This window comes from Artibeus jamaicensis, unplaced genomic scaffold, assembly GCF_021234435.1.
Source record: "Artibeus jamaicensis isolate MK-2021 breed Jamaican fruit bat unplaced genomic scaffold, CSHL_Jam_final contig_384, whole genome shotgun sequence".
Taxonomy (NCBI): Eukaryota; Metazoa; Chordata; class Mammalia; order Chiroptera; family Phyllostomidae; genus Artibeus; species Artibeus jamaicensis.
Genome location: NW_026521810.1, coordinates 13,732,126 through 13,748,637, shown reverse-complemented (window position 1 = coordinate 13,748,637; position 16,512 = coordinate 13,732,126). Strand labels below are relative to the sequence as shown.

Below are 16,512 nucleotides of genomic sequence, written 5' to 3'. Positions count from 1 at the left end.
AAAGGATCAAGGAAACCCTTGTCAAGGAAAGGGTCGAGGCACTAGCCCCCTGAGAGACTGGCCGCGCTGTCCCTTTTCCTCCACAGGATTCGGTGGTCCACATGAACTTCTCTAGTCTAATCCATAACACCTTAGACCCCAGGAGTCGGGATCCCCGTCACAGCCCCACTCACCCCTGAGCCGAATAGCTTGTGCTATGAAAAACCTAAGCAACCTCATTCGGCTGCCCTGATGCGGATGAACCATGTCTAACTCCTTTATTGGGCTCTCACTCTCTGGGCCACTACCCACCTGCCCTAATTATTCCAGGGTCAGGTGTCAGACAAGCAGGGACAGCTCCTACACCCCAGAGCCCCAAATTGTTCAATCCTAAACCTAACCAATCCTAAACCTGCTTACTTGCCTTGCCTGTCCCTTTCATGGACACAGTAATATAGGCTTTTCCCCACATTTCCTACCCCTGTCCCCTGTGGTACTGCAGTCCTCTGTCCCTAGGGATCCGTGGGTATGACCAACTTCTTCTGCATGACAGTCATTAGTATGTCTGAGTGTCTTACCACATTTGATTAAACAAATCCTGGGAGCCCTTAAAACACGATGCTCTGAGGAAAATACTTGCGCTGGACTGAGGAATCAGGAAAGTGAATTCCTTCCAGGCACCCTCCAAAGATACGAGGGCAACTTCCAGCATGTCCCCTCAGAGCCTTTAACTGTCACACAGACCCCAAATCAGCAGCTCAAACCGCCCCTCTCCTCATCAAGGGCTCCGGTTGCCTCTGCCTCTGGCAGGCTCTTCCTGAATGTCCCCTCAGCAGCTAGAGGGCACTTTCATGTCAAGACTGTTTAATGTTTCACAGTCAGAGAGAGACGGGGCTGAAGGAACAGAGGGGAAAGCAAATGACTGGCAAGCTCAGTCACCCACACAAGACACACAGATAATCCCAAGAGGATCTGTCCCACTGTGCTTTTCCATTCATTATGTAAAAAAACTTAAAATGGGCAATGGATGCATATAGTTTAAAAATTCTAAATGTCTGAAGCACATACAACGAAGAGCCTCCTTCCCACCTCAGACCTCTAGCCCTTTTCCAAAAGCAAATCCATCATCAGTTTCTTGGGCATCATTCCAGAAGTAGACCAGGGCTAAGAAATGCCATAGTGTGGGTGTGTGTGAGTTCCTTAACACCCCCCTGCACACGCAGAAGCTTTCCATACTCTCCTCCTATCCCTTGCCACCCCCCCCCCCCACACACACACAACACAACAAACAGGATCCTCTGGGGATTATTTCAAACTGCCTCTGGAATCATCACACCGGGATCAGGCCCTTGCCATGCATGGCTCGTTAGGGTCTCGGGGCGGAACCACTCACATCCTGTGCTTCCCAAGAGGCCTTGGGGTCTCTTGGCCCCACCCACAAAATCACCACCAACCGCTTCTGCTTCCAGCCCATTTACCACATCCCAGCCTTCACCCAAGAAGTGGAGAAGGACCCTGCTCGTTCTGGGAGGATGTGCCCTGAATGGCCCTGACTGGGCGGGTGTGAGGAGAAAAGGCTGGGTGCTCTCCCACCCCATCTCCCCCACAGCTTCGGAGGCACAGGCCTCAATTTTATCTTGCCATGTGCATGCAGTATTTTACATACTTTTAAAAAAACTAAATGAAATCACCTGCACAAATTGTGAACCAAGCCACCATCCTACCTCTTCTGTGGCCACGCACAACTGCTGTTTTCATGAAGACAGAATGCTTTTTAAAAGTCAGCTATGAAGAGGGCACTGCCCTAGGGGCGAGGTGAGAAGCGGGGAATGGAGGAGGAGAGACAGAAGCAAAACATGAGGGGTAACCTACAATCCCAGACGTGAACAGGACGTTAATGACATTTCCAGGAAGCCAGAAGGTCCATGTTAGGACAGACGCTCTTCTTTTTGTTGTTATTATAGAGATTGGGGCTGCTGAGCTGGTGTCCATGTTGCTGGAAGGGACGCAGGGGTCTGCCCGTCTGAGAGTCCTGTCCTGTGCCCATTCCCAGGGAGAGAGGGAGGAGGGGGAGGGAGGACTGTCCCAGAAGAAAACTGATCCGTAGCTCTGCAGACTGGCAGAAAAAGAGCAAGCAGGCCGCGGGCATGATGAGGCTGCGGGCCACAGCAAGGAGGAAGGCTTCCCAAGGAACCCCTTCCCCGCAGAAGAGAAGCTCGGGGCACCAGGCCAGGGGCAAGCGGCCCTTGCTTCCCACCCAGAAACTGTGTGATCAGTTCTGGCTGAGAGGGACCGGACGAGGCCTCCACGTGGATCAGGAGAGGGTGACTCTACCCCACCTGAGCACAGGTTCCCAATACGCCAGGTATCAGACACCATCCTGTAACGGGCAGATTTTTGGTCCCGTGACCTTCTCATTCCAGCGTTACTCCCATAAACATGTTCTCTAAACAAGGTAAAAGGGATTTTACAGGTGTCCCTTAAGATTATTCATCAGATGACTTTAAAATAGGGAGATTATATTGGGTTATTGGGGTAGGCCTAACCTAATCACATAACTCTTAAAAACAATAGCCAAGATCGCTCTCTGTCTGGTAGCACATGACAGACCTTCCAAGCAGAACTCAACATGCCATTGTTGGCTTGAAGATGGAGGGGGTGGCACATGTCAAGGAATGGGGACCCCAGTCTTATGACCCCAAGGAACTGGATTCTGCCAACAACTAAATGGGCCTCGAAGTGGAGTCTCCCCCAGAGCCTGCGGTGAGAGTGCCCGAGGGCTCACACCCTGGTTTTGGCCTTGTGAGGTCCTCCTGAGCGGAGGACTTGGTTGATTCTACCTGGGCTTCTAACTCACAGAAACTATGAAATAATAAATTTCTATGGTTTTACACTGCTAAACTTGTGGCAGTTTGTTATAGAAAAAATAGAAAGCCAATACACCTCCCAAAATCAAAATCAAATCAACTCTGTGAATGGTTGTCAAGCACTTACTAGGCATCAACTCTAAAATTTCAGGAACCCAGATAAGGACACATTCCAGCCACCAGGAAGGGGCACATCCATCATCAGACAGGATTTCCATCCAGCCCAAAGCAGCAAGACTGAAATATCAATATTCCTGGGAAAGAGGTCCTCGGATAAACACTATTCCCCACAACATCCATGAGAAGGAACAGGAAGACAGCAGGAAACCACCCGGCACCAGACGGACAGCACTGTTAGGAGGGAAAGGCGGAGGACAGGAGCTGGCCACACTGTTCCACCAACCACATAGTCCTCCCTGGCCCTGGCCCGTTACCCTCACCTCCCTGGGACACAGAGGGGCCACCCCAATGCAGCGCTGCATAACATGGGGCTGGCTCCGGAGCCTGAGAAACACAAAGGATGGCTCAGCAGAGCGCCTCCTCGCTCCTAGAGCCCCAGCCCCATCCCAAGTCAGTTGTTTATCTGGGCACAGGCACGTTAAATTAGGTAATCCCGAGGCCACAGTGACCCAGACATCTATTTCTCCCAGTGGAGAGGAACATCAGGCTCCTTACGAAAAAACTACCTACTAAGGTCACTGACCCAAAAGAGGGTTCAGGGAAGCGGTACTCAGGTCTGGTCCTTGGCCTAGGACAACCTGGAGGGCAAGTTCGCACTGATCCTTTCTGGGTAAGGATTTCTTTCTCCAAAACAGAAATACCCATTATTTTTTCGGATGATATCTGAACATAGTAAAACATTCATACAACATAGCAAATGTGGAACCAACCCCATAATCCCAAGTTGTGAAAATAACCCTGGTTAACTGATGGGAATTTTACACATGACTATTAGTATGTGTTCACATGGACACAGACCAACTCAGTCCCTTCAAAGAGAAACAGGATACCATGTATTATTCACAGCCTCTCTCACCTAAAAAGATACATCAACACAAAGAACTGGCTCATGATTTTCACCTGCTCCATTGCTTCAATAGCTTCATTGTTTATAAGAGAAAAAAACTGTCCATCAAAAAGGGATTTATCAAATAAATCGTGGCCCATCTATACCATGGAATTCTATATGGCCATTAAAAATATATCTGTTTATGCTGATGTGTATATGTATTACACACAAACTTTTTTAGAGGAAAGCACACATAACTACGACCAGCAGCTACAGTGGGAGAGAACACTGTGGGAGGGAAACTCAGTTTTGTCACATATTTTGTGTACTTTTTCTTTCTTCTTTATTTAAACATATAAATGCTCCTTTACCAACTTCATTAATTGAGAAATTGTGTTTATTGTGTCCACAATTATACCATTCTAAGAATAAAACCTGCCCTTATAAGGTCACTGAATAAATTTTTCCTTGAAGAACAACTTCACAGAATAACTTATTAAAAACAACCCCGTTAAAACCCCTGACCTTACTCCTCTGTCCCACAGACAGGCTCCAGACGGCCTGCAGACAATCCCACCTGTCCCCTGACACCAGGTAACACCTTCCCCTCGAAAGTCCCAATTCTTGCAGTACTTACCAACAGAGGAAGATGTCGGTGAAGGTTTCTGCTGTGGTGAAAAGTGCAAATATAATCCAGTACATCATCCATTTGACCTGTGAACGATAAAGCAACAAAGCTAGCAGAGAAGGTCAAGGGTGAATGGCTGCCCAACATCAGCAAGAAAAGGCCCAGACAGTGGATGCAGACACGTGTCCAGGCAGTGTACCCTGCATTTCTCCCCTTCTTTCCCAAGGTCTAGTTCCACACTCAACTTTGGGACTGGAGGCAAACAGGCTGTTTCCACAACCGACCCAGGCTCAAGGTCAGTGTAGACCCTGGGTGACCTTCAATAGCCCTCAGGTGAGCCAGGGAGACCTGCAGACCAGGAGTAATGCAGAACCCAATACCAGGTGAGTAAACTCTCCAGAGACACACCGTGGAATGAACTTTAACAAGACCAGACTCTCTGGGGTAGAATAGTGGGAATCCTCACTGGCCACCTAAGAATCCTTTCGTGTGGGAAAACCCCACAGCCCCTTGAAATAACTGGATCTTTTAAAAAATCTCTCCTACATGACCGTGCATTTCCATTTCCACTGCCTCCCTGCCCCCAGCACCAGTCAAGGCCTTGGTCCCCTCTCCCCTGAACTAGAGACTCCCGTTTCCCTCGTCTCATGCTTCCCCTCACTGACCCATCCTACACACCATCCCCGTACTGATCTTCTGAAAACATGAGCTCATCAGACTACTCTTTACTTTAAAATCTTCTGCCTTGGCTGGTGTGGCTAAATAGATTGAGTGCCACTGGCCTGTGAATTGAGGTCACCAGTTCAACTCCTGGCCAGGGCACATGCCTGGGTTGCAGGCCAGGTCCCCAGTAGGAGGCATGCAAGAAGCAACTGATCCATGTTTCTCACCAATGTTTCTCTCCCTCTCTTCCTCCCTCCCTTTTCCTCTCTCTGAAAGTAAATAAATACATCTTTTAATTAATAAATAAATAGAATCTTCCAGCCCGCGGAAAGGGATGCAGAGTAGGCCAGGGGGTGCAGAAGGGCTGCACCTGCTCATGACACAGCAGCCTCCTGGGTATCCAACCGAGGTGGAGACCCAGGAGGCTGCTGTGTCCTGTCCTCAGAACAACGGGACTCAGCGTGCGAGGTGGCGGGGACGTGTTCATCGTGGGGATACTGCTGGTGCCAGTGCTGCTGAAGGCCGCTGTGGATGGCGAAGACTCAGCAGGATCGTAGGCAGAAATCTTTCCACATTCTCAAATGCCACACTGCTAAACCTTTAAGCTATACAAGTGAATCTTCCAAAAGCACTATGAAACCATCTACAACTCCAGTTTCCTCAGTGACAGTCCTTAAAATCCACAGCAAAACCGGCAACAACTCCAGTTTCCTCAGTCTCAAAAAATGTAAGAGTCACCGCCCTGAAACCAACCATTAGCAACATCAGCGGTCTCAACGAATATGTCTTCTATCCCCTTAAAGTCTACACTCAAAATAACACATATTTCACAGAACGCATCCCAGATGTCCACATCCACATTGACCACAGCCCACAACAGTTCAGTGACATGTTTCTTCACCAGTAACAATCATAGCAAGTGTAAATTCCAAAAAAAAATGAAGGACTGAAATTTGATATTGGCACCCTTCTTGGTGGTTTTACATTACACTGAGAATTTTATCTATTCTTTACCTTGGATGCAAAATGTATTATTCAAGGAGAGGTACTTGGTATCTAGCCATTGATGAGTATGCTATCATTTAAGGGACCAATGGAAAGATGACTGATGTGACCCTATCAATTCAATGAAGACAATATTCTCTTTTTTGAAAACAGTTAAAACAGGCCATACATATAATGTATAATGTATAAATATATAAAGATCCCTCATGATTACTAAAGGTAAAAAGAGTTTGGTCTGGGTTTTTAACGAACATTTGGAACATACAGCTAATGTAATGGCTATATTCACTTTTAGAAAATATACAGTAAGATGAACAAGTCCTGTCCCATCAGTCACAAAGGGCTAGTAACTGGACGAGGGCCTCACTGAAGGGCATGATGCCACCTGGGCATTCAAACAAGGGGCTCGTCACAGCACTCGGGACACTGACTGTCTGTTGCTCACACGGAGCGCTTGGCGCTGTTCAGAGATGGACACGTTGTAATCACTCATGCCACACAGCATGAGTTTTATAAATAAACCAGCTCTACGCACAACTTTAGTTTATGTATCTCTTCAGAAAGCATCAATATTTCATGTTTTAAAGCTAAGAACTTAGTTTAGAAACCAAATGCATGCATTTCTGTCTTCCCCCAAGAAAGATCAACTAACACCAGAAACAACAGCCGGACTTAGCCCGGTTAGAGCACCGCTTGGGGAGCCTGTGTTTTCATTAACACCTTCTTCCAAGCTTTCAGTGGCAGTTGATGTAATTATCTTTTTCTCTCTGTGTAATTTCTGTGAACTGCAATGTTTTAAAGATGGGGTGCCCAACCTGTGGCCTGCGGGCTGCATGTGGCTCAGGAGGGCTAGGAATGTAGCCCAACACAAAAATCATACATTTACTTAAAACGTTGTGAGATTTTTTTTGTGACTATGTGTCGCAATGCATTTAAAGTGTAGCTCAGAGACGCCAAAAGGTTGGACACCCCTGATAGTTGTTAGTATTAAATAAGTTAAGAAGTTGGATTATTTGCTACTATGAGACTATCCTCACCACTGGAAATTGCTTTATTTCATATTCAGTTGTTCATTATGTATTAGTGACTATCTGTAAGAGATGTAGAGCTGCTTTCCATATCTAGAAATGTTTAATGTCGTATAAACACACCTAACTAAACAAAACCCCTTACACGATCACCAAAACAACACTGGAGTCTGCACAGGCAGAACTGCAGACGGGCGCCCTGCTCACCAGGCCGAGGGCGCCCCTCAGGCGGCTGCACCTGCAGGGCAAAAATGCTGCGTCTTCCCGCACTGTTAGTTTTACTCCGCAGGATAGAGAAACAGCATGTTTATATTAAAACACCACGGTATTTTGGAATAAATTCTCATGAAGTTTTAAAACAGGAATTCTCAAGACAGGAAACTTCCTGCTGCCTTAGAGGGTGGGTCAAAGTCGGGTTTACAATTGTTCATATGGAAAACAATACACTAATAAATAATAACAACGAAAAGCTCCGAGTTTCCCGTATTCACAACTGTAAGGCTACCTTGTACTTGGCTATTCCTCAGATCACTCCTCTCCTCCCTTGCGGAAGAGGAAGCACTTGTAGATGTACTATGTGAATAGTACACAGATGTACTACGTTAACACAGAGAAAAAGCACAGTGCTGTAGGGACACCAATACTCGCCAACACACTTTGGAGCATTTTCACTTTTATAGTTTATATTCAAGCATTCAAAACTCAGAATCAAGTTTTGACTAAATTGGTGTTCAGTTACACTTAACAGTAAGAAAGTATTTCTATCTTAGATCTGTTAAAGTAAGCCCTGACCCGGTGGCTCAGTTAGTTTGAGTGCCACCCTGGACACCAAAAGGTTGCAGCTTCCATTCCCGGTCCGGGCACAGACCTAGGTTGTGGGTTTGATCCCTGGTCAGGGCGTGTACCACAGGCAACCAATTTACCTGTGTCTCTCCCTCATTCTCCCCCCACCCCTTCTCTTTCTAAAATCAATAAGCACAACCTTGGGTGAGGATTTAAAAAAAAAAAAGGACAATGACAAGAAAAATTTTAAAAATCCCCTTCCTTGAGAAAACCCTCAGCTACAAACTTGTCAGTGAGTCACCTGCACTTGCAGCGTGCACTTCGTCACCCCCCCACCCCCAGCACTCGGCCTCCACCACATCCGTGCTCTGGCGGGGTGGGGGTGGGGGTCCGTTTTATAACGTACTTCAAGGAAGTGTGTGGGACCCTTTTCCAGGTTTCTGCTTGACTTGCTTGACTTCTTAGCTGGATGTGAAACTATCGCTTCCTGAAAAGCTCGCCCAACACAACCGAACTGGATTCCCTCTTGAGCTCTGGCTGCTTCTCAGGCCCATCGATTCCTCCCAGGCCTGTGTTTCAGGCATTCTCTTCAACTCCAGACTAGACACTCTCTCTGGGTGAAACTCAGCACTTCTCACATAACTCAGCCAACCGCTCAGCAAGGTCTATCACTTGACCCTCTTATTTACGTTAAACTTATCTTCTTTCTCCATCCCCTCGGCCATCTCCTTACTTCACACCTCAAATACCTCTGGTCCAGAACAGAACTACAGTCTTTTGCTTAGTTTCTATACCTCTGCCTCCTTCCCAACCTGCCCTCCAAATTCCAGTCAGAATGATCTTGTTAAATCCAAATTTGATGATTCTCCTTTCTAGCTTAAATCCTTCAATAGTTCCTTATTGCTGTTAAGATAAAGCCCAAATTCCTTACATTGGCATAAAAGTCCTCGTATGAACTGGCCCCTAACTATCTCTATTCCTGGATTTTCCACTCCAGTTATAACGAATCCCTTTCAGTTCCCTGAAAAGTGCATCTTCTTTTGTCTCCAGGTTTCAGCCTTCAGATCTCAGCCTGAATGTCATTTCCTCCAGGAAGTGTCCAAGGTTTGGGTAAGTACACTTTCCTTTCTCTCTCCCACGGGGTCACACACGCTCCCTTAATATTTATCACTCTGCTTTGAGAGCACCTGTGTATTCTTGTGCTATTGTGACTATATTACAAGCTCCCTGAGAGTGGACAGCAGCTCTTTTCGCACACAATTGTATCTTTAGTGCCCCAGCAGTTCCTGGCGCACAGTATGTACTCTGTGAATACGTTCTGAATGACCAGATTAGAAAGCTGGCATCGTCACTGGGAGAGAAAGCATGGTTTCAACAAGGTTGAGAAGTAATATTCTTTGGGAAACACTGGTCTGGGTGAATTTCTGAGAAGAAAAGACAGGCATGGGATGCTTTCAAGGCAACAGATGCTTCCCATGAGTACCTGTGGAAGGGGTGGATGGGCACACATGGGGGGAGGGGCCTGTTGAAGGCGGGGCGTGGTGTGACACGTAGCCACTTATGCCAGCAAGGAAGTAGAGGCAACTTAGGGAGGAGAGGCTGAGCTCCATGAAGCTGAGGGCAGTGCGAGGGTCCAGGAGACACATAAGAGGGACGCCAAAAGGCCTCTGGAAAGGCAACACCATATCTCAGGAAGGAGACTGGGGCTACGGGAAAAGTTGAAGGAGTCTGGCAGAGAGGGGCTTGAAGTGTCAGCCTAGAGAAATTTCCATCAAGCACTCTTTCACTTTAAAATACTTTCATGCAGAACAAATGGTCCGAGAATGATTCACTGAGCCTCAAAAGGTAAATGGAACACTGGGGGCTCAGAGGTGGAAACCATAAATAAATTACCAGGAAATGTTTTCCTCGTCATATGCAGAGAAATCAAATGATGGTTATTTTTTCCAAGGTATGAAACAGAACTTGCCAGGTTCAAGGAATTCTACCCAAAACTCCCTACAAGAGGAGGAGAGCCTGGCGGGACAGCATCCAGAATAGAGAGAGGGCGCTATGGCTGATTTGAGAGCAAGTCTGGAAGGCTGGCTGGCAGCGGGGCAAGGGAGTCCCGCTGGACTGACCAGGGGCAGGATCCGGGAGTGAGGACACAGGAAAAAACTATGATCCTAGGTCATATAGCAAGAGGGTGGGAAGCAGAGCCGAGAGACCTTCCATGAGACACAGAGGTGGACTGAGACACCAGTGACCCAGAATACCATGTCCCCACGACTGCTGGTAGCCTGCAAGGGGCCTCCTGAATGGGCTGTGGAGGTAGCAGGCTTAGCTACCCCTTTAACTTCCCCTCCCCTTTAGATCCTCCCCTGTGCCAGTCACACTATTTCTTGAGCCTTTCACACTCCCTCTTGCCCCTGGACTCTGCTCCAGCTTCACAGAGAACTCCCTAAGCCAAATGGCTGAGAAAGCAACAATTTGAGCCTGGTTTACAGATGAGTCTGCACCATCTGCTGGCAGGAGCTCACAGTGGACAGCTGTGGAGCCCAGGTGCACCTGAGAGAATTCGGAAGTGAAATTCCCTCACAGGCAGACCTTTGAGTGGCGCACTTAGCCTGCAAGGAGAAATGTCCTGAGGTAATGCATTTACACTGTCACCAGGTGCATTAACTAATTTTCTTATGTTTCTGTATTATTGATGCTCTGGCGTCAAAGGCCTTGCTGACTGGGGAGAGACTGCCCCTCCCAGGACTAGCCAGTACTTAGAAATAGCAAAAGACTTGCCCCAGAGTGTACCTTTCTTATGCAGCCTGACCAATCCAGAGCCCATGTTCCAAATTGCTTCCTTTATGGAACTCTCAGGGGGTGAGCCAATATTCTCCAGCCCTGAAAACCCCAGGACCAGGTACCAAGACAACTGGGGCAGCCCCTGCAGCCCACAGCCTGCTGAAATCCTTCCAGCTAGCCAATCCTAATGCCTTCCCTTCACGTCCCTACAGAAACCACAATAGAAGTTGTTGCCCACCTATTCCCCTCGCTCTTCCTGACTCCTCACCATCCCTGGTGCTTCTCCGTGTGGCCCTGTGTGATGTGCTGTGTCTCCTACTTTTAGTGAGCTGTGAGTATAAACCTCTTCCTTCATGACAGTCACTCCTGTGTCTGCATGCCTTACCATACCCAATTAAAATAAATCCCAAGTACATTTTAAAATACCACATAATGATTGGCAACACAATAGGAACTTGGAAAGACAACTGATCACATTTTGGAATGATGTGAATGGCCCCCCAGAATGCAGATATTTGTGGCTTGTGGCCTGTGACCAGCACCACTGGAATCATCAAGGATCTTATTAGAAATATAGAATTCCAGGCCCCAGGCCACCTAATGGATCAGAATCTGTATTCTAATGATGTCCTCTGTTCATTCATATGCATGTTAAAGTTCAAGATTCACTGGTCTGACTCACAACATTTCTGCTTCTCAACCCTAAAACTGAATTCTGCTTTTTAATGTTAGTGCCTGGATGGAAGCTTCTGCAGGAATACAAATGGTTCCAGTGAAGTGGAGGCAAAGACTAGACAGACTGTCACCTGGACATTTCAGGACTACTGTGCCACTGGAAAATAGATACTAAAGGGAGTTATGGGCTTTGATGGGGTGACTGATCCTGATTATCAAGGGGAACCAGGGTTGTTATACACAGTGTGGCAGGCAGAGGGGTGGCTGGGTGACCCTCTGGGGATCTCCTACTAATGTCCCATTCATACGTAAAAGTCCATGAATCACTACAACACTATAGAGGTAGAATTACTAACATCTTTGATTGCGCAGGAATGAAGATTCAGGCCACACTCTACATAAGTAACCCCACTACCAAAGCTCTAACTGAAGGCAAAGGGAGCATGCAGTAGGTGGTGGAAGAAGGAAGCAAGAAGAAAAATAGAAAAAGACTTGGGAATGGGTGTGCTATGGAATTGTAGGTTGTTGGGAACCATCCTGCCTGGTTTCAGAAGCTGTAACCCCACTGACAGGCAAAAAGGCCCCATGGCTAGGGGACCTTGGGAACATAAGTCACTAAGGAGACAAAACTTATCCTCCCAGCAGGGGTGCAGTCTCTGCCTCCTTTACTTCACCTTGCTTGGCCCCTGGAGGATGGCTAGATAGTCAATGATGGGTAAGATTCCTCAAGGAAGAGACAACCTAAGACAGGCACAGTCGTGAAGGGGCCATCAGGGAATGATTTAGGGGATTATAGAAGGACAAAAGACCCTTACTCCTCAACTTTGTAATAGCCTGAGTCCTCATTCTATCTGTAAAAAGTCTCCTAATCTTTTGGCTGCCTTGCTTCCTCAACCTGATTCAGGCCTGTTACAATGCTGAAGAGGGGTACAGCTGTGTCCCGGAACTAGTGGTTCTTGGTGGGGGGGGTCAATTGGGCCTGAGAAAGAATGCATAAAGTCCTGTGAAACCTGCTTTGCTAAGAATGCCCTCAATTTCATTGTTAAGGGTCCAAGCCCAAAATAAGTTTGTTTCCCCAGGTTTTATGGCCAATTGGCATCATCCTGTCTATCAGACGCTGACTCAAAAGGACCCCCGTGATCCCAGAACTGTTATCTGTAAACCACACCTCCTTTCTTTGATATGCATCCCTATGCAAGCTAAACTCAATAAAAGCCGGTTGAGAGAGAGGCTCGAGACCTTTCTCCTCTGAGAGACTGGTTCTCCCTTTCTCTGTTTTCTTCCTAAGCAGATCATGTCTTAGTAGACTTATTCTCATCCACAGAAGCCAAGAGAGCTCTGCTGGATAAAGTCCCCCACAGTAGGTGTCCATCCTTTTGAATTATCTTGGTTCCACATGTATTTTGTTTTTCAATGTCTTTGAGCTATTTTACAACTTAGTAATAGGAAACTGATTGGAGAGCAAATGGTTTTGTCTAAAAGAAGTACAACTGATCTCACCATTTGTCCAAGAAATCAATTACATTTCATCATTCCTTTTGGCTTATCTATCTGCTCTTTGATTTCTCCTCTGAAATATTTTTTAGCCCCTTACTGGTTCCCTCATTAATTAATGAGTTAAGTAAAATTTTTGACACATGTTAATTTTATATTTGTATAAGAGTCATGATTTTAACCTTAAAAAAATTATCTTTTAACAAAAAACATAAATACCAGTTATGAACTCATGGCTGTAATGGGGTTCAGAGGAAAAATCCCCACTAACCTGGTTTGGGGGATGGGAGAAGCAGAGAATAGGGATTGGGAGATTTTGCCTAGCTATGGCAACTTGGTTAGCTAGCTTCATAGTTATGTTAAAAAACTGTGCTACCAGGGAGATGGGTGTGACTTTAACCCATGAGGTAGCTGGGGACTTGTTGTGCAAGAGCCTGGAGTCAGTTCTCTCTGCATCACAGAGCCATGCCTCCCCAGACTAACAATGGCAGCCTAATAAAGGTACTGTACAGAGGACTGGCAGATGTAACCCACTGTGGGAGGAGTCGGAAATGGGGCACGCCAGAAGCTCTGGGCCAGGATTTAGATCAAGTGTGACAGCCATTCTCACTCCTGCCCATGTGGAGAGTAGAAGTGGGGAGGAGGCATGCTGCCTGTAGCAAGGGATTTTTGCCACACGGCCTGGACTAATAAGAAAGGAGATGCTGCTGCTGTGATCATGCCTGCTCTAGCTGACTCCAGAGCTGCAACGGACTTCCTTACCAGATACTGTATTGCTGCACCTGGATCTGGATCTTACATGGACTTTTAGGATCTGTGCCTTTCCTGAGTTTCACCAGAGTAACACGGCACATGCTTTTTTGGACTATTATACGGAGGCTGATGACAACAATCCCCAGATCCCAAAGAAGAGCGCTGCTGCAGGAGGGTGGCAACTATAACACTGGGTGGATGGAGATTTGCGCAGTTGGCTTAAGATAAGAAAATGAGGAACTTTCAGGAATGATTTTGGCTAATAGCCTGATGGGGAGCATGGGAAATGATGGATCTCATGGGAGAACAGGGCCTAGAGCATAAGTGCTCACAGGGCCGCCTCCATGATTGGAATGTTGAAATAAAAACCTGTTCTTACCAGCATTAACTGTTGGGTTTTTCACCAAGGCACCAAGTGAATGGGCCCCAGTCTGTTCAGTAACATGACCATTGGCATGACTAAGGACTATAGCTTCTATCAATATTTTCTTCATTTCTTTGTTATGTATAGATATATGTATTTCAACTAGTTTTAATTTATTCTCCTTCTCCCCCTAGGGGTGTGTCATTGATGGGTCACTTGATAATTTAATTTTTTAGAGTGCTGAATACTAAGATCAGATCCTATCAGAGCCAGAGGAAGAGAGATACTGGGCCTGGAGCTGGACTCAGCTGAAAAAATTTGGATTTGGCAAGTAAATAAGTTGTACAGAATTCCTGCTGGAAGGTTCCTGTGGCATAAGCTTGCCTGTCACCCAGGCTGCTCAAATCCTCCCCAGTTCCTGAGTATCTTTCCCCAGCTTTCTAGGTAGGTTTATGAATTCCCATAAATTCCTTTCCATTTAAGGTTTTGCCCAAAGACCTTTACTAGTGCAGTAACATTGGAAAGACATAAGAAACTACGAATATTGAGAACAGTGTTTCTCAAATTGAGAATCCTGTAAAAAGTCCAATTTTCATTCAGGGGGTCTGGGCAGGGCGTGATTGTCTTCAGTTCTAACAAGCTCTCAGATGATGGTGGTAATTCTAGTGCACAGACCACACTTTGAGTACGGAGACTGAGGGCACTCACTCAATGCTTGTAGAGAAGAGGCTGGAATAGAAAACAGGAAGGAGTGAGATAAAGGGTGTTCAATGCTGTATAGTGGAGCTTGGACTTGGTCATGCAGGGGAGAAGCAGTCATTAAAGGATCCCGGGGGAGTGAAATGAATATTTCCATTTTTTAGAGCCTTCTGGAAGTTATACACAAAACAGAGTGTAAGGTGAGGAACGGGAGGCAGGAGAACCAGTTAGGAAGCATGGTAAGCAAAACAGTAGCCTCTCCCTGTCCCCAGATGTCCTTATCCTAGTCTCTAGAACCTATGAATATGTTACTTTATATGACGAATGGGACTTTGTAGAGTTATTAAATTAAGAACTTTCAGATGGGAAGAGCGTGTGGATTATCCAGGCGGGCCCAGTGTAATTGAACAAATACTTACAGATGGAGCCCCTCTCCCAGCTGTGGTCAGAGGGAGATGTGACTACAGAAGAATGATCAGGGATGACACACTACTGACTCTGAGAACGGAGAACGAGGCTCCAGCCAAGGGAAGCAGGTGGCCTCCAGGAACTGAAAAAGGTAAGAAAGTGGATTCTCCCCTAGAGTCTTGTGCTGTTTTAAGCCACTGAATTCATGGTAATTTGGTATAGTAGCAGTGAAAAACTAACACAGCGGGTGACAGCAACATTTCAAGGAAGAAATGAGGAGAACCTCACTTAATAGAGTGGCAGCAGAAAAGGAGAGACCTGGTCTGAAAGATTACCAGGGGGAACAGAGATGAAGGGACCTGGTCGCCAACCAGGTGTGTGCACCGTTATCCAGCTGGGTGGTGAGGGATATTCCTAGGTTTCTCTCTTGGACAAATGGGTCTGTAATCAAAAGGATGGAAAAAAGTGAGTGTGCAAGTGTGCGTGTACCAGTCTCCCCAAACGTTATTCAGCTCCTTTCTTCCAACTCCATTTTTACCAAGATACCTTCTAATCTTTACTCTCAAGCTTTCCCTCCTGGGAAGAGTGTGTGCTCGCCAGCCAACTCAAACAGCTGTTCTGCTTGTTGGTTACATTTTTCACTCTAAATATGAATTGCCATTCTAGTGATAAACCAGGCTCCTGTGAGATGTCAGAGTAAAACAATTTACCAGGGTTTCAGTTCTCCTAGAAGAGCTTATAGAACTGAATTTCTGCCAAGCAGAAGATCAGACCTTGAACCACGGTGATCCCAGTTTTGCCTCCTTCCCTGGCACAGTTTCCCTGCATCCTAGGCTGGAAGGGAGACCTGGAAGAGGCTGCCTAATGCCTAACCCCTATGCCAAATCAACTGAGAATCATGAGGTTCTGAGCTCATAACTTAACAGCCATTTATAGTGCACACTATGAGGTTCTCAGTCCCCAGGAAGAACCCACCCCCGTCTGGACCCTCTGCTTGGTAGCAGATGCGAGTCAGGGCAAGCAGTTCTGGGCAACCAAGCGTGGCAGGTGAGTTCTGGCTGTAACCAATCTAGAGGTGGCTGGTTTTTCCATGTCGACTTCCTGGAAATCTGAGAAAGCAAATAATGACTTTCCATACCCATTCTGAATTATTTCTTTACCTGTGCCAAACTGGCCAAGTGACACCTTCTGAGCAAAAGAGGGAGAGCAAAGACCCTCTGTCCCTCACAACACTGGGGGGGGGGGGGGGGGGGTCGGGACTGTTTCTATTCACGCCATGGCTCAGGTAAAGAAAGTCAGGCTCTTCGAAGTTAAGCTTCTTGCCCAGCACTGCTTCAGTCAAAGGTCAGAGCCAGGATTTGCCCTCTGGCTCCTCCTGA

At 46.7% G+C, this 16,512-nt stretch overlaps 1 protein-coding gene across 3 annotated transcripts in view; it reads right to left on the bottom strand.

The window, feature by feature from the left end:
* REEP1 (receptor accessory protein 1) overlaps positions 1-16,512 on the bottom strand; it is a 102,206-nt gene that overhangs the window by 36,220 nt on the left and 49,474 nt on the right. For all 3 annotated transcript variants that reach the window (XM_053664526.1, XM_053664527.1, XM_037159725.2), the window contains exon 3: positions 4,493-4,569. In XM_053664526.1, the coding sequence (XP_053520501.1) occupies positions 4,493-4,569 (77 nt within the window). The remainder of the gene's footprint in view (positions 1-4,492; positions 4,570-16,512) is intronic.